The 13,859-nt window shown below is 41.9% G+C and overlaps 1 protein-coding gene across 1 annotated transcript; it reads right to left on the bottom strand.

The window, feature by feature from the left end:
- Window positions 1–739: 739 nt before the first annotated feature.
- LOC120956091 (uncharacterized) lies at window positions 740–1,747 on the bottom strand. The gene has a single exon (XM_040377471.2). It carries the CDS (start codon window positions 1,745–1,747, stop codon window positions 740–742), a length of 1,008 nt encoding a protein of 335 aa, XP_040233405.2.
- Window positions 1,748–13,859: the final 12,112 nt, after the last annotated feature.

A 13,859-nucleotide genomic window follows, 5' to 3' on the forward strand; every position in this document is an offset into this window, starting at 1 on the left:
CATTTGCAGTCCGATAGTTGGTGATCGGTTGATCACATATGATGCCGTCGCAACTGCTTCATCCCAAAAACGCTTCGGCAGATTGGTTCACACAGCATACTCCTCGCCTTTTCTACAATTGTCCTATTCATACGTTCCGCTAATCCATTCTGCTACGGAGTGTATGGAGCGGATGTCTCGTGATGAATACCGGACCGACAAAGGAATTGCTTCATTTCACGATTCATATATTTCTTCCCATTGTCTGATCTGAGACGCTTAATTTTCTCACCCTTTTGATTCTCGGCAAAGCTCTTAAAATGTTGAAATGCTTCTAAAACTTCAGTTTTGGTTTTTAGAAAGTAAACAAACGCCTTTCTGCTCGAGTCGTCAATAAAAGTGAGAAAATATCGACTTCCTCCTATCGATACTATCTCCATGGGTCAAGTCGGAATGAATCAGCTTCAACACACGGTTCACACGTTGTCCCTTGGAATGAAACGGTTGACGATAGTTCTTACCTTGTATACATGGTATTCACTGTATTCCAACCGTCATGTTGAATTCAACACCGCTTGCCATATTACCAAGCCGTTTCATGCATCCAATAGACATGTGACACAGCCTACGATGCCAAAGTTGAAAGCTGTCATCCATCCGGCTGACCATGTTCACCGATGATCCGGTTGCTCTTTTCAATCTGTACAAAACGCCAGATTCTTGACCGATCGCAACCACTTCGTTAGTTGGACTGACCACCTTACACGTCTGTTTTCGGAACGTCATTCGGAACGTAGTACTTCTGACACATCTTGCTAACGGATAAAAGATTCACTGCCAATTCCGGTATAAACAGGACATCGTTCATCGAAATTTCACACGTTGACCTTCCAACATCTGCCGATACTTTCACCAAACCTTTTGCAACCACTGGAACAGCAGTGTTGTTGGCTACGTTGATGCTTGACGAAACATTCTCTGCATCAACCAACAAGTTGCTATTTCGGTACAAATGAGACGTTGCGCCAGAATCAAAAATCCATTCTTCCTCCGCTGCTGCAGGCGACTGACATGCATTAAAAGCTGCGAAAAATGCAGCATTACCACTGCTGCTGTGCTTCTCTTCTTTCTTCTTGTCAGATGATTGACTCGAACACTGAGATGCATAGTGGCCCATTTTCTTGCATCGGTAGCACTGAATACTAGATTTAGATTTATCGCTACGCTTCTTCATCGTCGATTTCGAGTTGCTCAGGAATGCTTCCACAGCCTGCTTTTCGCTCGAAACTTTAACATCTTGCAAGATTTTCGCTTTCACTATATCCGCAGTCAGCTTGATTCCGGATGACTCCAGGTCAAGGATCATAGGATCATATTGCTTTGGCAAGCCTTTCATGAGCAAACTGGCCAACCAAGCGTCATCGACCTTAAATCCAACTTCTGCCATCTGATGACTCGTCGTGAACAACTCATTCACATACTGCTGAGTCGTCTGACAAATGATGTCTTCATCACGTTCAGCTCCAACCATACGAATACCTGTGAGCCGTTGCAGTAGACCAATCTTCCTGGTTGATCCACTATGCTCGTACGTGTTCCAAAGATTGTCCCACGCATTTTTAGCATCCCGCAACAGTCCGTATATGCTTGAATCAATGCTGAGACATATTGTAGCCAATGCTTGCAGGGAAATTTCTTCGCTCACTGCCGGTTCACCTTCAGCTACCTCCTTCACTGCGTACCAGGTCTTCTCCTTAATCAGGACCATCTTGGTGGCGAAAGATCAAGAGCTGTAGTTTTCCCATCCTCGAAGTATTTCCCGCAAAGGCAGAGAAAATGATGCTCCTGCTTGTCTCGGATTCGTCATGCTTCACAAAAATGCTTTCGACAATTTTTTTTTTATTAATAAAACCGTATCTTGAGGATTTCTTCAAAAAACAGATTCGTAGCCTGGGCCCATAACCTATTGAATATTACGTCTGTAAGGTTTGGAGGTGTAACACAGAATGAACATTTATTAACACATAACCAAAGGCTACTCCAATTCGATGGTTACTATTCTAACAATAACGAATTACTTTAAACTCATAACAATGTCCTTCAATAGTTTCATTAACCACATCAACTCGCAGCTGGCTTCAGAGAGTGCCACGTACTCCGCTTCGGTTGACGAAAGTGTGACGCATGGTTGTCTTCGAGCTGCCCAACTGATTGGTCCTCCGAGATGAAACACGAAACCGGTATTCGACTTTCGGTCCGTCTTATCACCAACCCAATCAGCATCAACGAACACTACTAGTGGTGCTGGTGAACCTATTCGCAAATTCCACTCCGCAGTTGACTGAAGATAACGTAGCGTTAGTTTTGCTTCGGTCCAGTCTACTTCCGTTGGAAGACTCACCTTGCGTCCTAGGATCGAAGCGCTGATGGCGATGTCCGGTCTGGTATTCACTGCGATGTACAGAAGAGCACCCACTAGGCTCTGGAACTCGTCGTTTCTAGGCATGGCTACCCAAGATCCATCGGTATCAAAGATCGTTTCGAAATCGATTGTCCAAACCGTTGAGCTATTTTATTTATGTAGTTTTGCTGGTTCAGGAAAAATTATCCACCTGATCGTCTCACTCGTATTCCCAAATAGTACCGTATGTCACCAACACACGTAATGATTTTCAAGGTGCATACGAACAGCTTCATATTCTGCTTCCGTGTTGCTCATTATGAATATATCATCCACATAGAGTAATATGAACGATTTCTTCTGTTTTCTTGAAGTTTTAACAAACAAGCATGGGTCTGCTACCGATGGTATGTAACCCAGTAGATTCAAGACTTCAGTAATTTTCGTATACCACACCCGTCCAGCTTGCTTTAGACTGTAAAGACTTTTTCTGATTTTCAATACGTCATCTTTAACTTTTACTTTATTTGCTTTATTTGTATATTTATTAAATGATCGACGGACCTCATAAGCCCTCTCGACATATGTAAGGGTACAATAGGAATATAACATAAATAGTCACACGCTTTACAATAACACAATAATAACAACAATAACAATTACAAGGACGCTAAAGATTCTGACGAGAGGCGCGAAGTAAATTAATGCGACTCAACACATTGGCCATCGTCATGCCGGGCTCATACGCATCAGATTTCGCATTCAGAGCAAGACATATACGCAAAAACGGGTCTCGGGAGGCGAAGGCGGTCCTTGTCTCTGGGATGGCCAGCATCGCCCGAGGGCGGAGAGTTCTTGCAGGCACGTACAGCTGTATCGACGAGAGCAAAACCGGACAATCGATGCTACCATTGAGAAGCCCAACGATAAAAGCCAGCCTAGCATTTCGTATTCGGTCGTCGAGTTGGGGTAACCCGAGCAACAAACACCTTGTTGTGTAGTCGTTGTTGCTGCCCCGCGAACGGAGCGCGAAACGGGTAGCCCTACGCTGGATGAACTCCAAGCGCGCAACCCCCCGAGCAGATAAGGGCCACCACACAACGCTGCCATAATCCAGCACTGATCGAATAAGAGCACAATAAAGAATGTTGGTGCAGATTGGGTCAGAGAGCTCGCGAGTCATGTTAACGACTAAACCTAACAATTGACTGCATCTTGTCACAACGTGATCTAGGTGTTGCTCAAACGTGAGTCTCGCGTCGACGAAAACACCCAAGTCCTTGACACAATCGACTCTCTGCAAAGTTTGCCCGTTTAGCGTGTAGTCGAAATGCACTGGAGAGCGCGAACGGCTGATGGTGATGGTAACACACTTATCAACACAAATGGTTAAGGAGTTTCGCGTGCACCAGTTATCGAATTCTTCTAGTGAAGCCTGGAGTATACGATAGCCGTCTGGTCCCTGGATTTGCCGAAAGATTTTGGTGTCGTCCGCATAGAGCAGGTGATTATCCGCAGGAAGGATCGTGGAGACATAATTTATATAAAGGACAAATAGTAAAGGTCCCAGATTGCTGCCTTGAGGGACGCCAGAAGAAGCACGGAGGGATCTAGATAAATGGGGCCCCATCCTAACGGAACGCTGTCAAACGACAGTAGCACCTATCCTTGCAAAATTGTTCAATGCATTGCTAGCCAATGGCTACTTTCCCAAAACATGGAGGAAATCTTGGATGGTTCCTATTTACAAAAAGGGCGACAGGACAGATGCCATCAACTACCGGGGTATTACATCCTTGTGTGCCATTGCCAAGGTGTTCGAACTAGTGATATACAAAAATCTGCTACATGCATGCCGCAGCTACCTAAGCCCGTATCAACATGGGTTCGTGCCAAAAAAGTCGACTACCACGAACCTGGTTGAATTTGTAACCTATTGCACTAGTCAAATTGATGCCGGAGCTCAAGTCGATGCATTTTATACAAATCTGAAAGCAGCATTCGACTCTCTTCCGCACGCAATTCTTCTCGCTAAACTCGATAAGCTAGGACTTCCCAGCTCGCTCGTACAGTGGCTTAAGTCTTACCTAATTAATCGCACATACATCGTGAAAATTGATAAGCACATGTCCAAAGAAATAGTCAGCAGCTCGGGTGTGCCACAAGGAAGCAATATTGGCCCGCTTCTCTTCATATTGTTCATGAACGATGTTACCCTCGCTCTACCTCCCGACAGTATCAGTCTGTTTGCCGACGACGCAAAAATTTTTGCGCCTGTTAACAACACAGGTGATTGTACATTCCTGCAAGACTGCATCGAAATTTTCTGTTCGTGGTGCAAGCGTAATGGACTGACTATCTGCATCGAGAAATGCTACTGTGTGTCTTTTAGTCGATGCAGGAGCCCAGTCACTGGTACCTACTTCATAGACGGCACTGCAATTAATCGACAAAATCATGCCAAAGACCTGGGCGTTCTGCTTGACTCTAGTTTGAACTTTAAACAGCATATTGATGACGTTGTAACTAGAGGAAATCAATTACTTGGCGTGGTTATCCGGACAACTAATGAATTCCGCAACCCCATGTGCATCAAAGCTGTCTACAACTGTATCGTTCGTTCGGTTCTGGAATATTCGTGCGTAGTCTGGAGCCCAACTACCGCTTCTTCAATTGCTCGACTTGAGGCGATTCAACGTAAACTCACGCGATATGCCCTACGCCTACTTCCCTGGCAGGATCGCAATAATCTTCCTCCGTATGCTGCGCGGTGCCGTCTTCTAGGCCTTGAACCTCTTTCGGTTAGAAGACGCAATGCACAGTGTTCTTTCATCGCTGGATTGCTAAATGGCTCTATCGACTCATCGCCTTTGTTGCATCGAGTCGATATCTATGCACCATCCCGAACACTTAAGTCTAGAGAAACTCTACGGCTCGCTCAACCCCGTTCCAGCGCTGGTCGGTCTGACCCTATGTTCCGCATGTCGGCTGTCTTCAACACTGTCTCGGATTGCTTCGACTTCGACATCTCAACTCAGTGCTTCAAGGAATGTCTCCGGCTTTTGCCATGGCCGCAGTGAATTGCGCTGCAAATCATGTTTTGTAATGTTTTTTTTTTTTAAATGAACTGTTACATCTTAATTAGGCCATAGGGCCCGTTGAAGATTAATAAATAAATAATAATAATAATAATAAGTGCGGCCCATTAGGTATGATCTCAGCCAAGCAACTAGAGGATCTGGGAGGCCAAGTCTGTCGAGTTTTGCTAGTAATATGACGTGAGATATCCTATCGAAGGCGGCTTTTAAATCGATGTAAATGACATCTACTTGAAGGCGAGCATCAATGGATTTATGGCAGCTACTGACGAATTGGATAAGGTTTGTGGTTGTTGATCTGTTAGGGACAAATCCGTGCTGATTCGGGCTGATGTAATTGCGGGCAGAGGCCAGTAACGGTTCATAAACAAGAAGCTCAAGCACTTTTGCAATGGCCCCTAGCGATGTAATGCCGCGATAGTTAGAAGCCTCATTCTTGCAGCCTTTCTTATGGATTGGTGTTAACCATGAGACCTGCCAGGAGCCAGGAAAGGTGCATGAACGTAGTGATTCCTCGAAGATTTTTACTAGTATCGGAGCAATCGACGCAGTGCACTTTTTCAGGATCACTGCCGGGATGCCATCAGGGCCGGCGGTGTAGGACATCTTTAGGCGGTCTATGGCGCGGGTGACTGACGAGGTATTAATGACCGGAAGCATGGGACGAAGTGCATCTGCGGGTGTGTTAGTAAGTGCAGCATGAAGAGCCTCAGGTGCATGTTTTCAGAAACAAAAGTGTCCTCAAAACGTGTAGCAAACAATTCGCACATATCTGGGAGTGTGCAAACTCGGTTATTAACTCCGTTATGAAAACCTATCGGCTGCTTCATGAAAATGGTTTCCTCTAGTTCGCCATGGAGGTACGCCGTCGTCACGTCTATATTAGGCTTGGGCAATTCGGTTCATTTCTATGAACGTAAACGTACTAGTTCTTTCATTCAGATGAACTGAACGTGAATCGCGATTCATTCGTTCATTTCAGTTGAATAAAATATGGTAAATTGTTTTATTGTATTGCAAATTGTAAATTGTTTTGCATCTTGAAAATTATTAGGCAGACCAGGAAGATCCTTATTACGATTGGTAGGACGTTCTTTTCATGAACGTACTGGTATTACGGTTCACATTCATATTTGTATTGCGGGAATGAACGACCTAGTGTACTAGGACGTTCTTTATTTCGACGGATAGGTCGTTCTTTTCGTGAATGTCCTGGTCATACGGTTCACGTTCATATTTGTATGGGGAAAATGAACGACCTGGTGTACTAGGACGTTCTTCATTTCGACGTTCATTACATGGTCCTGGTATTACGGTTCACGTTCATATTTGTATGACGGGAATGAACGACCTAGCGTACTAGGACGTTCTTTATTTCGACGAATAGGTCGTTCTTTTCGTGAACGTCCTGGTCATACGGTTCATATTTGTATGGGGAAAATGAACGACCTGGCGTACTATAACGTTCATTATTTTGGCGGCGTTTATTTTGAATCGTACAGTTCTGGTACTTGAGGCACAACTCTAGTCACGACTAATGATGATTGTTTTCGTGTCTCCAGGTTTACGAATCGAAACGCCTTCTGATTTTCCGCGTATCCGACTAACACCAACTTTGCAGCCTTTTTATCCAACTTACGCCGTTTAAGGAATGTGTACGAAAGTTTCTGATCCAAATACTGCAAGATGTTCATACGAAGGATACTTTCCGTGCCACATTTTGTAAGGTGTCGATTCCAGTAAGGAGGATGGCAAGCGTTTTTGTAAATAATTGGCAGTAGTGATCGCTTCACCCCAGAACACCTTGTCCATGTTCGATTCTGCCAACATGCATCTCATCATCTCTACTAGGTACCGGTTCTACAGCCACGCCATTTTGTTGTGCAGAATATGGGGCAGTTTGTTGACGCACGATGTCGTGATCTACAAAGATTTTTTTTAAGAATTGCTCCTGTACTCACAAACACCATCCGATCTAATAACTTTCGGATAGTGTCAAAACTGTGTATTAATCATGGCGCAATATTCTCTGATCCGGTTTTCTGTCTCACACTTGTTTTGCAACAGGTAGATAATTGTATACCGACTAAAATCATCAATCATAGTCATAAAAATATCGGCTTGCTCGGTCTGTTGATGCTTCAAACGGTCCTCCCAAGTCCGTATGTACCAGTTCGCCAACACCAGATGCCCTTGAAGATGAAGAACTTGGGAATGATGAATCAAATAGATTTCACGTGACATCGGTTGATGTTCAAGCTGCTTCCCAAATTCTTCCGCGCAATCTTCATTATTGCTTCGATGTCACGATGGCCAAATCGACGATGTCATAGAAGTTTACAGGAAGCTTCATGGTTTTAATCTACCAACATGGCTTGTTCAGTCTGTTTTAGATAAGACAGACCACCTTTACGTTCACCAATCAGCAATACTTGTTTTCCTTTCAGGACACGACACCTAAACCTATCGAAAAACACTTCGAATCCATTATCGGTAATTTTACTTACCGATAATAGGTTTGTCGTCAAAGATGGTACATGATACACCCTGTCCAAGGAAATTTTCTTGCGTTTTCCGTTTCCATCCATGGAAAACAATTGCAGTTTCCGACACCAGCTGACTTTATGGAGTCTCCGTTCGCTAATGAAATTGAGGATTGCTTCAATTTATCTATTAACTTCAAAATAGACGTATCATTCGTCACATGAGAAGTTGCACCAGAATCGAAACACCATGGTGCAGTTTCGTTCCCTTCTCCAATGAACAAACATACTTTCTCTCGATTGTCTTCATTAGCGACGTTGACGTTTTCACCATCTAGCTTACTTATTTTGTCTGCAGCCCATTTTCTACAGTCTTTTCTTATGTGCCAATTCTTCTTGCAATAATGGCACTGTTTTTCTTGTTGGTTGTTAGTTTCCTGTCCTTCCAAAATTTCGTGTTGTTCTTTCCTCCAGATAGTAACTGTTATGTTTGCTTAATAATGATCTTTATTTAAACACTTAAAACTTTACATTATAATAAATACACACGAAACATACATATGTTAAAACGTACGACACTTTACAACGTAGGCCGCGCGCCAGCCGCACCGAGCGCCCCTGCCGAGAGCTCCTGCTCGATCGGCCTTCGTGCACATTCTGCTCGGCACTCGGCAGTGTGCGACAGTGTGCGTGTACACACTGTCGTCCCCCTGGACGTTGACCGGTGGCAGCGCAACTGCCACGGCAAGTCCAGGGGTCGACACGCACGGCTGCCCACAACAGTAACGCTTTATTTTCATCTGCACCATCAGCTCGACGTCTGCCAACCAACAATTTGCCTTTTACATAATCCACCGTAAGATCTTCATCAGGCCTACTTTCCGAAGCCACAATCAAACCATCAAATTTTTGCAAACTGGACAACATTAACGCGACAAAGAATGGATCTTTCATTTCTTCTCCCAGTGCAATTAAACGAAGTCGAAGAGAACATAGTTCTTTGAGATGGTTAGAAATGTCTCCACCTTCAGTCGATTTTGTGGCAAACATTTTTTGCATGACGTGTATTTTGCTGGACAAAGATAAACGCTCATGATAGCTTTTTATGGCATCCCACATGTCTTACAATGAACTCGTTTGCACGACATGGATGAGTTGGCTGCCGTCCAACGACAGACCGATCAGTGCCCTAGCACGCTCATCATTCGCAATCCATGAAGCGTCGGGATTTGTTGGTTTCGAATCTTTCACGACAGTCAGCACCTTTTCCCTTGCTAACAAAAGTTCCAACGTGAATTTCCATATTGCGTAATTTTGATCGTTCAACTTTTAAATGGTGACGTGTGATTCAGACATGTTTCTAGATTTAAGTTTTCAGTGTTTCTTCAAGATTAAAGCATTTCAAGAAGTTATCAGTATTTCTTCAAGATTAAAATTTTCGATAGATGATACACAACCGGTCTCAGCCGGTCTCATGGTACAGTCGTAAACTCGCACATGCCCGTCATGGCACTAAATAGACCGTGCCGCCATACGTAGAACTGACTATCCTGCTGTGGGGGGTAATCCAAAAAAAGTCACTGAAAGCCAACCCCACAAGTGTACAGGCAGGCCTTGACCGACAACGGTTGTTGAGCCAAAAGAAGAAGAAGAAGATACACAAACTTCAATATTACACAACGAACTTACGAACTTAACACTTGTTCGACAGTACTTCTGGACCCATAACCTGTTGAGCGGAGTTATAACACAGTGGAATAAAGGAGCAGAAAGTAAACAATGAACTTGAATGTAATGTATTTTAAACAAGACTGACAATATTAAGCATTTTCTAAAGACTACTATGATGTGTTCGGTCTCGGTCAGACTTCGGCAAAGTCGGTAAAGTCGGTCTCGTGGTACAGTCGTCAACTCGTACGACTTAACAACATGCCCGTCATGGGTTGAATCCCCAAATAGACCGCGCCGCCATACGTAGGACGGACTATCCTGCTATGGGGGGGGGGGGGGGGGGAATCAATTAGTCACTGAAAGTCAAGCCCACAAGTGGGTACAGGCAGGCAGGCCTTGACCGACATCGGTTGTTGAGCCAAAGAAGAAGAAGAAGAAGAAGACTATGATGTGTTCAGTGCACACATGTTGCTTTCTCAACAAAAACTTTTTGCGACAATCGCAGAACTTTTTGGGATAATTGCAGAATTTTTAGCGACAATCGCAATATGTTCTGCGCAAATCTTAAGAAGTTTAGCGATTATCATCAAAAGTTCTGGGATAATCGCAGAACTTCTTGCGATAATCGCAGGACTTTTTGCGACAATTGCAGAACTTTTTGCGACAATCGCAAAACTATTTGCCATAATCGCAGAACTTCTTGTGACACACACAGGCTACTTTAATTGTTGGCGGGGGGGGGGGTTGTTCAAATGATTCAAATGAGTCGCCAGTCTCGGCGACGTTCATAATCGCGGAGACCCTAGGAACTTGTACTCTGTTCACTTTTATACACACTGCATAATATACACTACCGTTCTACGGGACCCCTGAATCGGCGGGGCCTCAGGCGACCGCCTAGTTTGCCTAACGTTAGATCCGCCGCTGCATACGGCATACTATAGAATGGCGATCTACGGGGCCCCTAAATCGGCGGGGCCCCAGGCGGCCGCCTAGTCCGCCTACCGTTAGATCCGCCGCTGCATACCTCCCAGATGTGAAGTAATTAGAAAACTTGATAAGTTAAAAGAATTAGATACAGATGCGGTAGTATGCGCAGAGCAACTGCAAGAAGACGTTCTTGTAGGAAACTGCATTGTAAATAAAAACTACCCATTTATTAAAATAATCAATACTTCCAATAAAGCTAAATTAGTAAACATAAGCCATATCAAAACAATACCTTTAAATGAATTTGAAATAGTAAAAACTTGCAATCATAAGGATGAAAATAGGTTAGCAATCATAAAGGATTTAATCCGAAAGGAAAATATTTCCGAAGATACAGATAAATCTTTTGAACAATTACTGTTAAGCTACAATGATATTTTTCATCTACCTAACGATCATTTAACTACAAATAATTTTTATGAACAAGATATAAAATTAGAAGATAAAAGACCCGTGTACATACCAAATTACAAACAAAACCATTCCCAAGGACCAGAAATCAAAAAGCAAATTGAAAAAATGCTTCAAGAAGATGTAATAGAACACTCGGTGTCACATTACAATTCACCCATCTTACTGGTTCCGAAAAAGTCCTCAGATGAGAAAAAATGGAGATCAGTAGTCGATTTTAGACAGCTTAACAAAAAGCTGCTCCCCGATAAATTTCCACTACCTAGAATAGACTCCATATTAGATCAGCTAGGGCGAGCAAAATTTTTTAGCACATTAGATCTCATGTCAGGATTCCATCAAATACCACTGGAAGAATCGTCTAAAAAGTATACAGCTTTTTCAAGCACGGATGGTCACTATCAATTTAAACGATTACCTTTTGGATTGAACATTTCTCCAAATAGTTTTCAGCGAATGATGACCATAGCCATGACAGGCCTCACGCCGGAATGCGCTTTTGTATATGTCGATGATATTGTAGTAGTAGGAGCTTCAGAAAATCACCATCTAAAGAATTTAGAAAAGGTTTTTGAAAGACTAAGACACTACAATCTTAAACTAAACCCAGAAAAAAGTTGCTTTTTCAAAAAAGAAGTTACTTATCTTGGACATAAGATAACCGACAAAGGCATCCTTCCAGATGATTCCAAATACGACAGCATAAAAAATTACCCGATACCACAAAACGCAGACGATGCGAGAAGATACGTAGCATTCTGCAATTATTACAGAAAGTTCATCCCAAACTTTGCTTTGAAAGCAAAACCGCTTAACAGCTTATTAAAGAAAAATACAAAATTTGAATGGACACAAGAGTGTCAAGAAGCATTCGAATATTTAAAAAACACACTGATTAGTCCACAGATATTACAATATCCTGACTTCAGCAAGCAATTTATACTAACCACAGATGCTTCAACTATAGCATGCGGAGCAGTTTTAGCACAGGAACATGATGGTATAGATATGCCGATTTGCTTCGCAAGTAGAACCTTCACGAAAGGGGAAGCGAATAAAGCAATCATCGAAAAGGAACTAGCCGCAATACATTGGGCTATAATGCATTACAAGCATTACCTATACGGTACTAAGTTTACAGTCAAAACGGACCATAGACCACTAGTCTATCTGTTCGGAATGAAGAATCCGTCATCAAAGTTGACGAGAATGAGATTAGATTTGGAAGAGTTCGATTTTACAGTTGAATTTGTAAAAGGGAAACAGAACGTTGTAGCAGACGCTTTATCGCGCATCAAGATCACCTCAGATGAAATTAAATCCATCAATGTGATTACGAGAAGCATGAACAAACCTGTTACTTCCGATAATGTTTTAGGAAACACGTCAGAGTCTGAACTCAAAATGTTCCATGCCTTAGCATACGACGAAGTAAAAGACTTACCAAAACTAGAAACATCAGTAAAGAGAAATGAAAACACTATCGAGTTGATAGGAAAAATCCTAAACAAAAGAAAGTCCAAAGAGCTCTTATCAGTAAGAGACATCCATCTGAATACAGATATAGGACTACAGGAGCCTTTATTAGTAAAGGATTTCCAGAAAAGGAAGGAAAAATCTGCCATAGCTCAATTTATCAAAAATATAGAAAAGAAGCTCGTAATGAAAAGCATTACCCAGCTAGCAGTCTCTGAAACAGACGAAATATTCAAGGAGGTAAATCCGAATGAATTCAAGCAAATCACTAACAATCACCTGAAAAATATTCAGATACTAATATATACTAAACCACAAACGATTAATGACGAAAAGACGATAAATGACATACTCGACAAAGTGCACAACACACCGACAGGAGGACACATTGGACAGTACAGAATGTATAAGAAAATCAGAAAGGAATATGTATGGAACAAAATGAAGAAATCAATCAAAGATTTTCTAGACAAATGTATAACCTGTAAACTAAATAAACATCATATCAAGACTATAGAACCTTTTGTTAAAACAGATACACCCAACATTCCATTCGAAGTAGTATCAATCGATACAGTAGGACCATTTCAAAAAACAAATAACAATAATAGATATGCGGTAACACTTCAATGTAATTTAACGAAACACGTTACAGTTATAGCAATTCCTAACAAAGAAGCAAATACGGTAGCTAGAGCAGTAATAGAAAAATTTATGTTAATATATGGCACAAATATTAAAGAATTCAGAACCGATATGGGTACAGAGTACAAAAATGAAATATTTAAAAATATATCAGAAATCCTTCGAATAGAACACAAATTTTCAACGCCATATCATCCACAAACGATAGGAGCTTTAGAACGTAATCACAGATGTCTAAACGAATACCTTAGAATTTTTACAAACGAACACAAAGATGATTGGGACGATTGGATAAATTATTATTCATTTGCATATAATACAACGCCTAATTTAGACCACGGTTACACACCATTTGAACTGGTTTTCGGAAGAAACGAGAAAATTTCGACAAATATAACGGAAAAATCTACACCATTATATAATTACGATGATTACTCAAAAGAATTTAAATACAGATTAAAACTAGCTCACGATAGGACTCGAAAACATATAGAACAAGAAAAAATGAAACTACTGAAAGAGCAACAAAACATAAACCAAGTTAATTTTCAAATAGGAGATCAAATAGCATTGACAAATGAGAACAGAACAAAACTAGATCCGGTATATAAAGGATCGTATAAAGTAAAAGAGATTAACGGACCTAACATGATAATTGAAAACACTGATGGTGTCACACAGAATATTCACAAAAATAGAGCAATT

This window comes from Anopheles coluzzii, chromosome 2 (genome assembly GCF_943734685.1).
Source record: "Anopheles coluzzii chromosome 2, AcolN3, whole genome shotgun sequence".
NCBI classification, from domain to species: domain Eukaryota; kingdom Metazoa; phylum Arthropoda; class Insecta; order Diptera; family Culicidae; genus Anopheles; species Anopheles coluzzii.

What these genes read in the sequence shown, in the direction of transcription:
- LOC120956091 (XM_040377471.2), bottom strand. Translation starts at nt 1,747, where the DNA reads ATGGTCCTGATTAAGGAGAAGACCTGGTACGCAGTGAAGGAGGTAGCT.